The sequence below is a fragment of the Scleropages formosus genome, chromosome 21, assembly GCF_900964775.1.
Source record: "Scleropages formosus chromosome 21, fSclFor1.1, whole genome shotgun sequence".
NCBI lineage: Eukaryota > Metazoa > Chordata > Actinopteri > Osteoglossiformes > Osteoglossidae > Scleropages > Scleropages formosus.
This window is the reverse complement of record NC_041826.1, coordinates 10,532,390-10,549,724: the sequence shown is the minus strand read 5'-3', so window position 1 is coordinate 10,549,724 and position 17,335 is coordinate 10,532,390. Positions and strand designations below refer to the sequence as shown.

General features: G+C 49.1%; 1 protein-coding gene across 5 annotated transcripts in view; it reads right to left on the bottom strand.

Moving 5' to 3' along the window:
* Window positions 1-4,516: 4,516 nt before the first annotated feature.
* Window positions 4,517-17,335, bottom strand: part of dlg4a (discs, large homolog 4a (Drosophila)) — a 98,777-nt gene continuing 85,958 nt past the window's right edge. For all 5 annotated transcript variants that reach the window (XM_029247260.1, XM_029247263.1, XM_029247262.1 and 2 more), the window contains 16 exons: window positions 15,991-16,160; window positions 15,082-15,218; window positions 14,331-14,475; window positions 13,292-13,430; window positions 12,541-12,697; window positions 11,486-11,588; window positions 11,213-11,327; window positions 10,912-11,088; window positions 9,934-9,976; window positions 9,494-9,524; window positions 9,112-9,159; window positions 8,632-8,733; window positions 8,099-8,271; window positions 7,875-7,987; window positions 7,611-7,702; window positions 4,517-7,174 (listed from right to left, as the gene is read on the bottom strand). In XM_029247260.1, coding sequence (XP_029103093.1) covers window positions 7,068-7,174; window positions 7,611-7,702; window positions 7,875-7,987; window positions 8,099-8,271; window positions 8,632-8,733; window positions 9,112-9,159; window positions 9,494-9,524; window positions 9,934-9,976; window positions 10,912-11,088; window positions 11,213-11,327; window positions 11,486-11,588; window positions 12,541-12,697; window positions 13,292-13,430; window positions 14,331-14,475; window positions 15,082-15,218; window positions 15,991-16,160 — 1,852 coding nt within the window. In that variant the 3' untranslated portion in view covers window positions 4,517-7,067. The remainder of the gene's footprint in view (window positions 7,175-7,610; window positions 7,703-7,874; window positions 7,988-8,098; window positions 8,272-8,631; window positions 8,734-9,111; window positions 9,160-9,493; window positions 9,525-9,933; window positions 9,977-10,911; window positions 11,089-11,212; window positions 11,328-11,485; window positions 11,589-12,540; window positions 12,698-13,291; window positions 13,431-14,330; window positions 14,476-15,081; window positions 15,219-15,990; window positions 16,161-17,335) is intronic.

Below are 17,335 nucleotides of genomic sequence, written 5' to 3'. Positions count from 1 at the left end.
CGGCGTCCCGTCCTGGGTGTGTGTCCCCCCCCCAGCCTTACATCCTATGTTGTTGGGTTAGGCTCCGGTTCGCTGCTACCCTGCTTGGGACAAGCGGTTGTAGACTCTGTGTGTGTGTGTGTGTGTGTGTGTGTGTGTGTGTGTGTGTGTGTGTGTGTGTGTGTGTGAGTGAGTGTGAGTCTTAGGATGGTGGGACAGTTCAATTACAGAGAGTGATGGAAATATTACAGTGCACTGAAAAGTGTACAGAGGTGGATAAAGGTACTACAAAGCATGCACACAGACCCTACAAGTCCACCAAACTCTAATGTGAGGGAAAAAAGGCAGAATCTGCGATACATTCAGGCTGGAGATATGAAGGTGCTGTTATGACAGCTGTTACTGGGCGGAGGAGAATCTACGTTAATTTCTCTGGGGTTTTCGCTCTGCAAGAGCTAAGCAGCGGTCACTTGTGTGTGTGTATGTGTTGTTTGGAAGAGACAGTGTGGTTCACTCAAGTGTTACTTCATCCCAGGAGTCATCCAAGCTTTCCTGCGAAACGGCGGCCCGACAGCTGTGATGGATTTAGGGTTGGCGATAAGAGGCGAGTGCGGCGGCGAACGAGCAAAGAGCGGTCAGCTGCGACCATCCCGACAGGGCGTCGTCGGATTACGGGGAACCGTCCAGCTCGCCATGGGGGACGCGGCACACTGGACCCTGCTGTCTCGGTGCACAAGGTTGCGGTCAAACGGTCAAAGCACCTGAGCTGGCGTGTGCCACCGCTGAGCCTTGTGGTCGCGGTCCACAGAACGACACGAGACAAACTTCAAAAGCCAAGGAAAATAAAAGGGAGTAACAAGGGCATAGAAGAGGGATGATTAAGGGCAACTGTTCAACGTGCTTTCAGCCTGTTAAGTGATTAAGGGTTCGAGACATTTGCGGGCCATTGTGTCAAAGTGCACTTCATCATAATTAACACCTTTCGAGCAGAGGGAAGAACACTGGACTTCGGTGTCCCGGAGCGACCCTGTGCGCGTGTGGCACCGGCCAAGGGAGCGAGGAGCACGTGGATCCTTCCCAGCACAACGCAAACAAAAAGGAGCAAAGAGACCCTCCGGAACGTTGCGTGAGCACGGAATGTGCCGGAAGCGTCGATGGAAAAGAGAAGAGAGTTTGGGAAGAGATATAATGAAGAAGTGCGGAAACGATATGTTTTTAAAGTGTTGCTCCGAACGAGGCCCTTTTCAGTGCTTCACACACCAGGTTTGACTGATGGTGTGGCAGTGGAGGGGGAGGGCCTTTTATCGCGACAGCAGCAGTCAGACCCGTTCCTGTTTGGTCCTCCGGTCGTTGCGCCCGAAGATTTAATGGGAAAAGGAAACGATGAGCACTGCGGAGTTTTGGGTCATGAAGACGTGGATGTGTCTTTGAGGAGTTTCGGGAACGATGAGTGTGGAGTGTGGAGGTAGTGTGTGAGGGTAGTGTGGGACAGGTGTAGTTTCAAAAGTGTTAATTGTCTTTTTTATTTTATCATTTAACAACAGAACCCCCCCCCCCCCCCCCCCCAAACACACACACACACACACACACACACACACACACACACTGAAACAGCTTGTCCCCAGCAGGGTTGCAGCAAACCGGAGCCTAACCCAGCAACACAGGGCGTAAGGCTGGAGGGGGAGGGGACACACCCAGGACGGGACGCCAGTCCATCGCAAGGCACCCCATGCAGGAATCGAACCCCAGACCCACCAGAGAGCGGGACCCGACCACCGCACCCCCCTTCCAAACTGAACCGTATTGAACAAAAGAGAACTGAACAGAACTGGGCCATGGTTTGCAGATCCCAAAGCTGCACACAGCAGGGGCTCCAGGTGACGATGTCCTCCAGGAGTTTCACGTGGCACTTCTGGTCTGACATGAAGTACCTCCCTTCCAGCCTACCTGTTAGCACACCCGTGTGTGTGTGTGTGTGTGTGTGTGTGTGTGTGTGTGTGTGTGTGTGTGTGTGTCTTTCATCTGTCATTGCAGCCCGTTACCCTTTACACTCACTGCTCCCCTTCTTTCGTTCTTTCCCGTTCAGCCCTGCGCGCAACCCCCCCCCCCGCCCACTCCCACCTCCACCTATCATTTTACTCTGGTTTCATTCACTCACAGTTACCAGCATGACGGGTTCGAAACTGACCACCACTGGTTGCACAGCGACTTCCACTCTGAATGTAAAATTTCCCTGCCCCCGCCCTCTATCTCTCTCACACACACACAGACTCACACTCAGACTGCAGCAGCCCAAACTTTATAATCATTTGCATATTTACACATTATTTATTACATGAAAGGAAATACAGACCATATCCTGAGCAATTATGTTCGGGGGCGAGAAAGACATCAGTGTTTCTAATTGATAATAATTGCAGAAACTCTGTAAGCGGAGTGGTCATTAACCGCCCCCCCCCCACTGCCACCCCCAAGCCCACCACCCCTCCATCTTAATCTGTGACACACTGTGACGGACACAGGTGCGACACACGGCGGTGTTGGGCCTCCCACCCTGCCAGCCATTTGTCATGCCATGGATTGAACCTGTGGAGACTGGGCACTGTGGTGATGAGCACACACCTGTACTGGGGTACGCCGGCACAAACACACACACACACAGAGTCTCATTGTTTTTTTCACAATCTGAAGTATTTTTGTTGTATTCTCAGCACCTCCCAAGGCCTTGACCTCCTCTTCCTTCTGACACACACACACACACACAGGAAAATGAAATGCTATCCTGGATCAGCAAGAAGGAGCCCATTGCCAGGGAAGGAGCACAGGGGAATTTTGGGTGTGTAAGGGGCTGAAGCACACACACAGGACCTTGGTCCCTCAGGATCCTTCACGGGCCCTGCTGCGTTGCAAGGACCTGCACACACACTCAACAACAGACTGGCACAAGGGGGCCCCATGTAACCCAGGGGACCCGTGAAGGAGCTGCTCTTCCTGTGTGGCCCAGGAAAGGTCTGAGCTCAAACTGAACTTGGACAGCAGACCGAGAGCCAGATGGGGCCTGAGAAGCGTGCGTGTGTGTGTGTGTGTGTGTGTGTGTGTGTATGGGGGGGCATATCATCAATTTGTTCAGCATAAAACTGAACAAGCAAGTGAGGGAGATGGAAATGGATGGGGTGAGAGAGACGAGCTGGGGGGGGATACTAATTGAATTCCCAGTCCTTAAGTTCGGAATGCGTACCAAATGCCAGACATTAGGAGTGTGTTTAGGCGTGTCTGTGAGTGTGTGTGTGTGTGTTTTGGTTTCAAATTCAGGACACATATGGCAGTGAAGTCCAGCGCAGTGTCTTTATGTTTATTGATTATTCATAAAGCAGGGAAGCAGGGACCCCAAAAGCCCTGTTGGAGTCGAACCCTGGTCCCGGTGTTGCGGAGGTGCGGCTCGTGGCCGAAGGAGAAGCAGGAACAGAGAGGCGGTCGAGGCCCCGGAACAGCCCTGCCTCCCGTTGTGCTGCACCGTACCTTCCCTCCAGGTTAAAAAGCCCATTTTCACCTGGGTTTCCCTTGTTTGGTGTCATCATATTCGTGTTGAGACCCAGGAGGCAGCAGCGATACACCCCCGACTGCAGTGCAGCCCCATGGCCACTGCGGGAACTGCAGCACCACAATACCACCGCCCCCCCCCCCCAAGTCTGCTGTGACTCTCACTGGTGTGTAGCAGTGACTCTGATTTACTGCAGGGACCCCCCCCCCCTCGGTGCAGTGTTTCTGGTTGGTCTGCGGTGACTCTGGACTGCCCTCTCGGTGCAGTGCGCTGCTCAGACATACAGGGGACGCTGTGCTGTGCTCATTGTGCTGCTATGCACCTCCTAATCACGGCTCGCAGAGGAAGTGCCTTTGTGGCACAACTTCCTTTGGGGAAGAGGGTGGTCCTGCTGCGGGCGTTGCCACGGAGACAGGGCAGCACCGTGGAACAAAGGGGAAAAAAGCCCCGCATCAGCAAAGGGGAGAGCAGAGAAGGAGGAAATGAAAGAGAGTGAGTAGATTCTCGTGCTGGAAGTCAGAAAATAAGGGGCTTTAAAGACGAGAGGCGTGGGCGGCGCGCGACTGCCCTCTGGTGGTCGTGCTGTGCAGCAACATCCTAGTTGACCTCATTTTCCCAACGAGCAAGAAAAAAGGATCTCTGCAGAAACGCACTTCAAATAAGGACATTTTCACATGCATAATTTTAAATATCATTTATTTCATTATTTTTAGCTAATTTACAACAAGCGATCCGTCGAAATAAAACATTTATTTTGTCATCATCATTAAACCTTTCTTGCAGAATAAATTATTTCAAAACACACTTTCTAAATATCTGCATCATTTTCATTTCTTGTAGCTTGTCAGTTTAATTTATTATAATAAAAACTAGTAGATACTGTATGATGAGCAATATGATATGATGATACTGATGAAGAAAGAACAAAATTATTTCAAATAAATAAATAAATAAATAAAAAAATAAAAAAAGTAAGACTGAAAAGTAGAACGGGGCTGTCGGCGCTCTCTCTCTCTCTCTCACACACACACACACACACACACACACACACACACAGGCAGTTCCTCCCGTGGTTCTCGTTCGCTGCTGGGGGTCGCCTTTCTCTCATCTATGTGTCACGTTAAGTCCCCAGATTTCGGCACAGAGCGACTTCCACACATAGAGCGTGGGTCGAATCACTCAAGCATCAGAGACATTCTAGTAAATGCTCGAGAAAATAAATGAAATGCAGCGTAAATTCGGACCTTCGAGAACCCGACACCGATCTGAAGGAATGAATGAATGAATGAATGAGACGAGCGGAGCATCGCTTGGCCCTTCCACGCGAGCGGTGACTGAGGTCGAGACCCCCAAACACATGATTCTCCAGTGAATGACGGCAACTCTGCTGCCTCACTCTGTTGCACTTCATGTTAAATCTATTTTTGAAATATGACCGAATGAACAAGACGAACGAGGCCACGTCTGCGGCACTCCCTGCTGTACCCGGTGCCGCGGTACACCGCTGCTTTCCCACGCCGCCCCCCCCCTCCCAGCCATCCCCGCTGGGCCCTTTGCCCCTCCCCTGCAGCCTCCACCCAACGCAAACACTCATTAGCAGGGTCTGAAGGTACCCAGGGTTCAGTAGTTAAGGCACCCCGTCGCCCTTCCTCACTCTCACCGGGCTCGTGTCGAACCGCCGAACTTTTCATTGCCGCGCAGGACACGCGCCGAGCGGACACTGACGGGGAACCAGTAGTCATGGCAACCGGTCCTGTCGCAAGGCGAGGCGCCTCGAGACGCAGCGGGGATAGCGCTCATCATGTCGGCCGACTTGATGACGGAATGAGTCACAATCGGGGGGGGGGGTGACAGGGTAATGCCTCAGGCAGAACGGAGAGCGTTTCTTTGATGTGTAAAGGTGCGAATGACCTGCAGCATGCGCGCGCGCGCCGCTTCTTCCGGCGCAGGAGAGGCCGAGCGGCGGCCCGTTCGCAGGGGCTGAGAAACGGACGCGACTCGCAGCGCTTTTCTCTTCCTTTTTTCACCGGAACAGTCGTTAGTCACTCATGAAACTTTCACAGTCCGGTGCGTCTGGAAGAAGCTGGGACCCAACATTCATACAATGTTAATATTCATTGGCAATAAATGCTGGAGCTCGGCGGCGCACTGCGAATAAGTTACTGCAGCTTAGTTTCAAATCTGTCACCTTTGGGAAAGGCAAAGACAAACACTAGAAAAATGTAAATGAAATAAATCCAGCGCAGAGAGAGACTCGGTGGTTCAAGAAAAACAGAAGTAAATCAGACTCAGCGATAATGTGGTGCGACTCACAGGATCCAAATCCTGCGGTAACATTTCCTTTTGTTAAAAATATAGATATAATTTCATTTATACATTTGTCTTGTAGTCTAAATTTGTCCTCTATATGTAGCATTCTTCAGCGGGAACGCTGAGAGGGGAGGGGAGGGGAGGGGAGGGGGGCGAGTACACGGCTTCGAGAGGAAGAGAGAGACACGCACGCTGGTTCGCTAGCTCTTCCATGAACACGACTCCAGACACGCAGATTTGCGGGTGGTCACAGAACCCGAAGCCCTTCACGTGACCCTAAATCGATATTCACTAAAGACGATGACAGTTGGAAAAACGAGCAGCGACGTTTCTGCTCATTCGTTCGGTGTCCGGGTGGAAATGGAAACGATCGTTTGCACTTTCCCGCCCGGCCCTCGCCGCTGTCTGCCTTTCCGGCGCTCTGATTGGCCGGCGCGGCGCGGGAAGGGGGAGGGGTCAGAGCAGGCTCCTCCCCCTCCACTTGCTCGCTAGGGGTGTGTCCCGCTTCACGCTGCAGTCCGCGCTGTGTTTCGGAGAGCTTGCGCAATCGGGCTGAGACGAACGAGACAACCCCCTACGTCATTTGTGGGAAATGAAGGAGAAATGAGTGACTTTCTCTCTGTTCTTTTTAAAGGCAGATATCGTTGGATATTATTGTTACATATTCATATTACTGTGTTATCCACGGACATCGTTCACAGTTCAGGTGTGACTACGTTCGCGGTGTACAGTCTGCTGTGATGCCTGTGTCTGCGTTCACTCGCTCACCCTTGCCCTCCCTCTGCGGTGGGGGAACGGGATGAAATGAGTGATGGAGGAGCGGGTGGAGCTAAGAAGAGCATCTCAGGGTCACTGGGAGTCCGCTGTTCCCCATAGCGAAAGGGATATGGCATTTCCCCTGACCGCACGCCACAGTGACCTGCCCCACCAGCCACCCCAGGACCGCAAACACTATGAACCCCTACAATTCCCTGCTCCAAGACAGCCACACTGACTGGGGGACATTCCAGCATAGTAAAGATGGGGGTTGCACGTGGATGGTGCGAGAACTCAACAGCCGGAGCTGGGATGCGGTGCGGTCCTCCCCCTCCCCTGTGGCCCGGACACAGGCCCCCAACACGTGGAAATGAAGAGCTGCGCAGCCAGACAGTCCCTCTGACTCTCTCTCTCTCTCTCTTTCTGGAAGCAGGTGGGGGGCTGGGCTGGGCTGGGCTGGGCTGGGCTCGGCACGGCAGCCTCACAGTCTCTCCCGAGCGGGCACCCAGATGTAGGGGCCCGACTGCTCCTCGATCACAGTCTTAACCTTGTGGTAGACCTCCTCGAAGCTGTCACCCTCCACAATAGCTGTGGACGAGGACACGTGCAGAAATGAGTTTGAGGAGCAAACAGCAACGCAGGTGTATCTGCTGTGCTGAGATCTAATGGGAGAAATGTTTGCTGAAGCCTATAAAAAACATGTTGTGCAAATGGTTTAATCTCCATTGTCAGTGGATGTTGATGAAGTGTCATCTGAATGGGACCTTAAAGAGCACAGTCTTAGCTGGGACTCTGCTGTTGTCAGCTTAAACTTAAGGTATTTAATGCAATTCATTTCATTTGAAAAAAATGTGCAGCTGTACAGATATAAAAACGGGTAAATTACACAAAACTGTACATGACAAAATCAGTGGAAATTAGGATGTGCTTCTGTGACCATTTAGAGCTCTTTGCGTGTTAGTTAGGTCTGGATTATATAGGGACTGCAGAATGTCCACCACGCCACAAGGTGGCGCTGCCTTACCTGAAAAGCACTCGATAAATTCCTGTTCCAGTTTGACTGCTCGGTCCATGGCCTTGCGTGCTTGCTCCTCGGTCAGGCGGGGGTTGAGCTCTCTGCCAAAACAGCATGACAAGATGAATGTGATCATCTACAGTTTGCAGTAAGGGCAAAAAGAAGACACTGGTGTGTGTAATGGTGCAAGAATGCTATGTAACAGGTGTGCAACATATGTGGGAGTGGAGCAAAAGGAGCATTTAAATAATGCGGGGGAGCGGTTCTGCTTACAGAACGTTCTCCAGGGACTTGGGCCGGATGAATATGGCGATCGGATGGAGCTGGGCGGCCTGCAGTCTGCGCACGGCATTGGCTGACACATCCAGGATGCAGTGCTTCCCCTGCTGCTCCGACACACATATACAGTTTGGAGCACGATTGCATGACACAGCTACTGAAATCAAGTCTTTCAGACCCACCCTCCCCCTGGCGCCACCCTAAACCCTTTAGCCCACCTGCTCAGCCACCTCCCGCACGCTCTGGACACTGGTCCCATAAAGGTGGCTGTTGTACTGTCCCGCCTCGATGAAGCGGTGGCTCTGGATGTCCTTCTCCATCTGCTCGCGTGACGACACAAAGTGGTAGTCGCGCCCGTCCACCTCGTAGTCACGCTTGGGTCTCGTTGTGTCTAGGGGCGAGCAGAGGGTAGGGGTCAGCATGGTCCGTGAGTAAGTACATCTCACCAGGGTGTTTCAAGTTCAGCACCCGAGGGCACGAAGAGGACAAAGCACGCTGCAGTCGAACCCCTCAAGATCGTTTTCCCTGACCTTAACCGCTGTGCCCCCACTGGATCATGAGTGCATTATCATGGGCTCGTGTGCCCTCTGAATGACCCACTTCCACAGCAGGTAGACAAAAGTGTGAAACCCCAGTAGGGATATGACTTCACACAGTATGAGCTGCCAAAGAGTGCGAATAACCACAAACAAGGATGCCAGGGTTCGAACTGCGGCCATTCCAGCACCTCCATAGCGGTGCACACACTTACGTGGAACACAGGATCCAAATTTGTCGGGGAACTCGGAGAGCAGGTCGTCATTCACCCTGTCCTTCACCGGGCCCAGGATGATGATTGGACGAGCATAATGAACTAGGGCGAGATGGGTGAGGGGGGTCAAATGACAGCACCAACAGGGCATCAACCTCATACACCACTGGAGCTTTGATCAGCGCAGAAATCTGTCCTGTGTCCACCATCAACCCTCCGCATCAGGCTTCACTTTACATGACACCTTGTTTACATCGGAGTGTAATGTGTCTCTGTGTGACCTCACTGATGGAGCCTGAGCGAATGGACCGTACTGGTCTCTAACAGGACCGTGAGTGCTCACTCTGTTCAGTCCTGCCAAGGAACTCTTTCTGCTCAAAGTCAGAAGAAAACAACAGAGGATTTCTAAAAATATCTTGCGAACCCTTAAACAGTTCCTTATTTTTAACCATGTTCACCTTCGCCTGAAAGGGGTCTCACCTTCCACCTGTGTGACCGTCTCGTAGCTTTGCACTTTATCTTCTCTCCCTGGAACAAAGATACTATGTGAATTGGGCCTTTCTGGCTCAAGGTGCATATTATTATCATCATCATTATTATTATTATTATTATTATTATTATTATTATTATTATTATTATGAGCCTTTAACTGCTGCCTTTATCCAAAGTGACACACAAAATTAGACAATCAACTTTACAATGATTTTTACCCCTTTACAAAGGGAATTTTCTGACTGTATCAACTCAGGGTAAGTACTAATTCCAAGGGGACTACAGAAAAAGTGGTATTCAAACCAGCAACAGCCCTAAACACTGGACTTCATGCTGCATATGCAAACAGGTCTCGCTTGCGGGACTTTACCTTGTGATCCTAGGCTGTCTCGACTGCGGTCCTGAGTCAGCGGGATAAAGAGAGGGATGGGGATGATGGATGGGGGGGGAGCAAGAGTCATTCACAGCCATACCTTCAGTTAGCCACCATAAAGAAAACAAACCCAGAGGCAGTGAAAAAAGCAAATAAGAGTTTCCCGCTTTGCTCTTGCTTTAATTAGCGGGGGAGGTGTACTGTAAGAAGTTCATCAATGCGAAATGTGTTCCCGACACACCGGGACGCATGCTAATGAGGTGGAAACGGGCCGAGGAGGAATCAGCCTTCACTCAGCGCTTACAGGCTGTCAGAACGTCTTATTAAAATTTCAAAGTTGCTCTTCACGCTTTGATGGCGCAGATCTGCAGATGAAACCCACGTAGGCAGTTTTCACTGCAGCTCGTACCACGGCGGCCGTAAGAGTCTGTGCTCACCCTCTCTTTTGTCTTCAACCGAGACCACTCCTTCCGCTCGACCCTACACATAGGAGGAAGAAGACAGGAAAAGGAAAGGGACAAATGTTTATTGACTTAAGAATGTTATCAAATAATCAAGCCAAGCATTAATATTAGTGACCATTTTTATAGTAAGTTGGTGTTACTAAAAACATAGAAGAGGCGACAGTAAAGAATTGAGACAGTCAGACTGAAAGGGAGACAAAGTCCACTGTAGACAGACAGATGGACACAGGCTGGAAAAGACTGATACAGTTACATTTATTCATTTATCTGACCCTGTTCTCTAAAGTGAGGGGAGGCACGGCGGCACAGCGGGTTTGGCCGGGGCCTGGTCCCTGGTGGGTCTGGGGTTCGAGTCCGGGGTTCGAGTCCTGCTTGGGGTGCCTTGTGACGGACTGGCTTTCCCATCTGGGGATGCGCCCCACGCCCTGTGCTGACGGGCTAGGCTCCGGCTCGCTGCTACCCCACTTGGGACTAGTGGTTTCGGACAGTGTGCGCGCGTGTTCTCTAAAGCTACTTCCACTGATTTACCCATTTCCACAGCAGGGTAATTTTTAATTTTTACTCTGTTAATTCAGGGTTAGTCTCTCGCTCAAAGGTACTACAGCACGAGCTGTGATTTGAACCTGGGTCCTTTGAGTGCAAGGCAGCAGTTCTACCTGTTACACCCCCCTGCTGGTCTGAACTGAATACCAGTCAATATTTCTCTCAATCTGTCATACACAGATCTTTCTGAGACAACACACACACAAATGGAATATGGTGAGTCCACAATGGATCAGTGTGACTAGGCAAAAGGGCGTGTGTGTCAGTTCCCTTCAGATTACACTTACCACCTTAGGTCCCATGAAGTACTGTCACAAACTGACACACACCGAAACAAACTGATACACACTGACGCACACTAACACAGACTGACATCCTGATAGGAGTGAGAACTGGATAATGGCTGACCTCCTCTTGCTGGGAATGAAGCCCACTTCATCTCCCTCCCCTTGGGCTCCGACCCGCCGTGCCTGCCACCACTCCTCGTCCCCGCAGTCAAGCACGTGCAGGATCTCCCCAAAGTGGAAGCCCACGGCCTGGCTGAGGAAGCCGCAGTCGGCCGTCTTGTCATAGTCAAACAGGGCCCTGAGAGGGAAGTGGGAGAGCCACTGAGTTTCTTACGTAGCACTTGAGTGGCTGGGAAAAACTCGACTCGCAGTCGCCCCCTGGAGACCCAGAAGGGTTCGGGACAGTGGATGTGACTGACTACCTGATGTAGAAACCTCTCTTGGGATTGCTCCTCAGGGTTGTGGTTCCAGAGCCCATACTGCTGTTCATCAACTGCTCTCTGAGGTCATGGATCTTTGCTTCGAACCGACTGTACTCTGAAACATACACATACACACACATACTGTATACTCACCCTGTTGTCTACGCTAAACCACAGACTGAACCTGTCGTCTGTAGTAAACTGTAAAACTACCCTGTAGTCTGCACTAAAACATAGGCTCACACTGTGGTCTATACTAAACTGTAGACTCACCCTCAGGTTTGTACTGGGCGATGATGGTCACGGTCTGCCCGGCGTTTTTCAGTGCTGCTGCCGCCTGCTCATGCGTGGCATTGCGAAGGTCTACGCCATTCACCTGAGGGGAGGGGACAGGCCAGAGGGGTTAGTCAGCATTGCTGTGAAAAAAAAATTGGAAAAGCTGAGTTAATGGAGAGAGGACTGTGGTGGGGGGTGGGGTAGTTCACTAATTAGTATAACTAAGACCCCCATACTGCCCAGGATGAAGCGGTAAGAAATGGTCATCACCAACCGCCATACCACTGAACCATCTAGGTTTGACTCAACAGACCTGTGAGGAAATTGCAATTATGGATACAACCTACCAGACCAGAACTGACTGAGACCCAACAGGACAACATTCATACATGCTTTGGCATGAACATCATTTTTTCCCAGAATTCCACAGGAGCACTGGTGTGCTGTTAATGGCATAAGCAATTATCACTGTTGTAAGTTATCAGTATTTTTTGCTTCATTTGTTCATTTTACTGCTCATCCTGAATTTAGTCATTACTATATCACTATATGTGGGCTCCCCATATTACAAACAGTTGAGCTATTAATTTTCAAAGCTGTAAACATTTTTCCAGTTTATTTATATATTTTTAACTGCATTTTCTTCTCCAACCAACCAATTTCAATAACCGCTTTTTTCAAGTGGGGTCACGGCGAGCCGGAGCCTATCTCGGAGACGCTGGACACAAGCCTGAAGGGCAGGCAGACCCTGGACAGGATGCCAGTCTATTGCGGGGTCACAACCAGGTACACGGGCACACAGCCGGGCAAAGGTACCGGAGCAATTGCAGGGCAAGCACCTTGCTCAAGGGCACTACAGCTGGAGGTGGGGACCAAAGGCAGCCGCACCAACCACAACACCACCAGCCGCCCCCTGTGTTTTCTTCTCTTTATTTTCAGCACGTCCCCTTCCCCAGTGTTCACAACTCCTGCGTAGTGTTTGAGAGTATTGGTGATCCACAGGCGGAGAAATACGGGGGACAAAGAAACATTAGGGTCACTGCGGTGCTCACACTCAGGATCTGGTCTCCCTTACGGAGCTCCCCACTCAGGTCAGCTGGCCCCCCGGCCAAGATGAAGGAGATGAAGATCCCCTCTCCATCCTCACCACCCACTATGTTAAAGCCCAGTCCCGTGGAGCCCCGGTGGATCAGCACCCTCCTGGGATCCCTGAAAAAGAAGAAAGTTGTGGAGACTAAGAAAGCAGGTTATGGAATAAAGGAAAAAAAAACAGTAAACAGGAGTCATAGCAGTTAAGGACACAGACTTGGAACCTTAGGGCTGCATAATGAAATACTGCAAGATTCTCTGATGTATACCCTTAAGCTAGGTACTCTAGTAAAACTTCCAGCTGTATAACAGTAAAATAGTAAGTCATTTTGCATAAATGTACTTGCTGTGAATTATTATTATTATTATTACTATTATTATTGTTGTTGTTATTATTATTATTATAATAGTGTTATTAGTATTGGACAAAAACAAGGTGTGGTCAATGAGTTGGGAGACACCAACATGTAAAAAAAGAAAAACAGGGCTGGAAAATGAGACAAAAAGAAGACAAATGATAAAGTGAAAAAAGCAGACTAATGACAGTGAAAATTCCAGTGATGAATACAAAGGAGAATGACATAAAATGGCCAAAACTGCAGGAAATATGTGGAAGGAAATACACAGAAAAGAGGAAATGGCAACACAGAGAAAGAGAGGCAGTCAGGGAGGAAGAAAAATGTGAGAAGAGTGAGTGTTAAGACATCGCCTCACCTAGGGACATCTTCGTCTCCCAGCATACCTTTCATGACAGGCGAGTACCTGCTAGGAGACGTGGGGGTAAGGGCTTGAGGGTATTCTGAGCCTAAGTAATTTGGGTGTCCCACCTCGTTGTCCAGGTGTGGGGAATATGCTGCAGGAACAAGAGGCAATCATTTGGAGAATGCAGAAACGCACCAGATATAAGTCTTTTTAGACACACGCAAACAAAACACACAAACATTCTTTTATTTTGACGTTATTATCACTGAGGATTAAAGAAACGTCCCAGTACGCCGGAATCTCATGTTACGAATATCTGAGTTACAAATTTCCGAAGATATACGTTTCCCTGTTTGTGTCTTTATTTATTTATTTGTTTCTTTGTCTGTTGTCCATTTTCCATTTTCTAAAAACGCGTCTGTTGACTAGGGAAAATTACTTGCATTTCCACTTACGGCCATTAGTTGGCAGCAAAACGCAGTGAGGAAGAATACGCAGAAACCCCAACAAGAGATTTCAGAATAGAAACCCTTGTAGGTTTTACATTTACCTGAGGCTTTTCTTCAAAGCAATTTACAATGTTAAGCTACTTACAATTTACCGAATTACAGTTATTTACCCATTTATAGAGCTGGGTAATTTTACAGTAAGTACCTTGCTCAAGGGTATTACAGCTGAAGATGGGAATCAAACCTGCGACACTTGGGTCCAAAGGCAGCAGCTCCACGTTAACAGCTACTGCCTAGTGTTCCTACTTCTGGTAATCATTACCAAGATGAGGAACACTAGATGTGTTTACAGACAACATCTGGCACTGGGTAAGAATTTGTGGTGTTATATCTATGTTTTAAGACAGTTTTAAGTTTCTTCTGGTTCCTACTGAGTTGCTAAGTCGAGAACCCAGTGTACAATGAAAAGTTATGAACAAATACAGTCTCGTAAGAGGAAAACAAGAAATCCTTGGCAAGGGCAGTTTAAGATGCTACCTCACACAGTTTACTGAACACGCACAAGCACAGGCAAAAACACATAAACATAGTGAGGCCCTCACAGCTCGTGATGTCGGGCGGGTTGTAGGAGTTGGTCAGGTACAGACTGCTGGGCTTGGCCACCCTCAGGTACACCACCTCAGCTGTGTTCTTCAGCGCCGCCACCGCATCTTCATGCATCACGTCTTCCAGACAAACGTTGTTCACCTGAACACGGTGGCGCACAACACGCATCCCTCTGTAATTCCCCCAAGTAATTTTTGCACTGCCTGAACGAGAATGTTTATCATGAAATGCAAACCAAAATAATGTCTGCCGTGTTTTTTCCATAAACCAGCAGTCGGTTTGTGTCCCTAAAGGTCCGTGAAGTGCCCACACTGCGGAGCTGCTCATCAGCATTTTGAAAGTAACCCCTTTGGCGCAGTTCACAAAATAAACAAAAGGTGGCACTGATGCCTTGGAAAAAGGATGAATGGATGTGTCACACACATGGCAATATTTCACAACCTTTAGACTCCTTTATAATTTGTTTACATAATGCAACACTGTTGCTCTTTCACTATCAGTGTGATGATCGCAAAAGTGCACTTTAATGTTGCCAGAGGACAAAAGCAAAAGTGTCTCACCATTTTGTCAGTTTGAGAGAGTCATGTGAAGAGTTTGTTGTGTGTGCAAGTATTTGTACAGGACATGTGTATTTTGTTCTTGTTGCAGGGGGCTCAATCTGTGCGGTGACTCAGCCTAACATGTTGTGTGTACATTTAATGCTTTGTATGCATGACTTTAGGTATGTGTGTGTTCATGCCAACTCACAGCCAGAATCTTGTCTCCAATCTGCAGCCGTCCATCCTTGTGTGCAGCCCCCCCTTCAATGATCTTGGTGACGTAGATGCTGTTGTCTCCAGGGATGTGCTGGTTGCCCACCCCCCCAGCTATACTGAAGCCCAAACCTGCAGTAGCATGATGGTGGGGAGTGGCAGGGTCAGGTGGGGGTAGAGCAGACAAGAAAAAAGCTTAAATCAGTGTCATTCTGAACATGGGCACAATCCATTTACCCATAAAACACTCACTCATCTAGGCAAACTTAATAGTTTACTAAAGAAACATTTGTTCAGCAACAACTTCACTCTGAAGCACATAACATTTACATTTATTCATTTAGCTGATGCTTTTCTCCAAAGCAACTTGCAAAGTTAAAGAACCTACAAATATTTAAGCATTTATACAGCAGGGTAATTCTTACTAGAGCAATTTAGGATAAGTACCTTGCTCAAGGGTACTATAGCATGAGGTGGGATTCAAACCTATGACCTTTGTGCCCAAAGGCATCCATGCTAACCACTATACTACCAACTACCCCGTCTGTAACATTTTTAATTACTTATAGAAGCTTTTACTTAAGCAAATCATTCTGCTAACACACACACACTTTCTGAACCGCTTGTCCCAATGGGGGTCGCAGGGAACCGGAGCCTCACCTGGCAACTCAGGGAGTAAGGCTGGAGGGGGAGGGGACACACCCAGGACGGGACGCCAGTCCGTCGCAAGGCACCCCAAGCGGGACTCGAACCCCAGACCCACTGGAGAGCAGGACTGTGGTTCAACCCACTGCGCCACCACACCCCCATTCTGCTAACAATTCCTGGGATTTGAACCTGCAACCATACAGCTCAAGATATAGCACTGCCCTTTCTCACCATGTTTCCTCCGTCACTGTCTTACCTTTGGGTCCCTTAATGAGCTTGATCTCGGTGACTTTCTCAGCTGCCGGTTTGCGACGCATCACATACAGCCTGACGATGGCACCGGCCTCCTTCAGGGCCTCCACGGCTTGGCTGTGCGTCACCTCCCGCACGTCCACGTCGTTCACAAACAGGATGCTGTCATTCACACTGGGGTGGGGGCGCACAAGGCATGAAAATAATGCAGAGTAAGTGTCATTGTTCAACATGGTCTGTTCCGATTCACGGTCATCCCTTTTGGGTTAAGCTCTGGCGCCGTCGCTCTTGCATCTCGCACTTTTTCTCTTTTCTCCCATCATGCTATTCTTCTATAAAGCCCAGTGCTCATTCCAGCAGGCAGGAAATGAAGAGCTCCTGCTGCTTTAAGATGACTTTCTCTGAAGAGCCCGTTTATGGGCATCTCAGTGCCAAGTGGCTGCGGTTCCCAGTGCGTAGGCTGCGTGGGAGTTACTGCTTTGCTTTATCTGGTTGTTTTCCAAATGCTGGTTTGATGCATCACCCTGATTTATGACAACAACGTTGCTCTGGTGAACTACCTGCTCTATTTTTATTTATGGATCTGATTTTTTTGCATTTGATGAAAAGAACAACAGGTATACATTATACTTTTAGAGGGAATTTTGCTGTATGGTTTAATGAACCCATGACAGCAAATGCTGTGAGGTGACAACTCCTTCTGGCAAAACACCACTATGTGTCCACCCCAGTGCTCTCTTTCATGTTAGTGCTACAACAGCATAACAAAGGATGTGACAGCAAGATAATCAGTCAAGATGGACAGCACCCAGGGCCTGTGCCAGGACTTGGGTCTGGCTGCAGAACCATTTCGCTCGAACCATCAATCACTTAATTGTACCCATTATTACGCCGTTTGTGCAAGAAACCTCAGGCTCCAGGTTCTTAGCTCTATGTCCATTCGCAGACACCTAGAGACACTTTGGGCTCTCTTGGGAAAGCACTCTTACACTTGAGGTGGGCTAAGAAACTGACACACGCAGTTCTGCTTGTGGAATGACTCACTATGTGTTGTGCATTTGTACATGAACATGCTGGAAGGCAAATGCTACACCGGCACCCGGAAAACCCAACACCTTAGTTAATGGGTGAGAACAACAAACAAGCTGAATGTCACTACTCCATACAGGGTATGATCTCATCTTAATGGGCGAGGACTTTTCATCAGGTTCGCACTCTGGGCGTGTTCACTGTCATTTGTCGTTTTACATTTATTCACTTATCAGATGCTTTTCTCCAACCTGGAGTAAACAAAAGTGACTTTCACCAATGGACAAAGAATCACAAAGACGCACATGTGATTGTGAAAA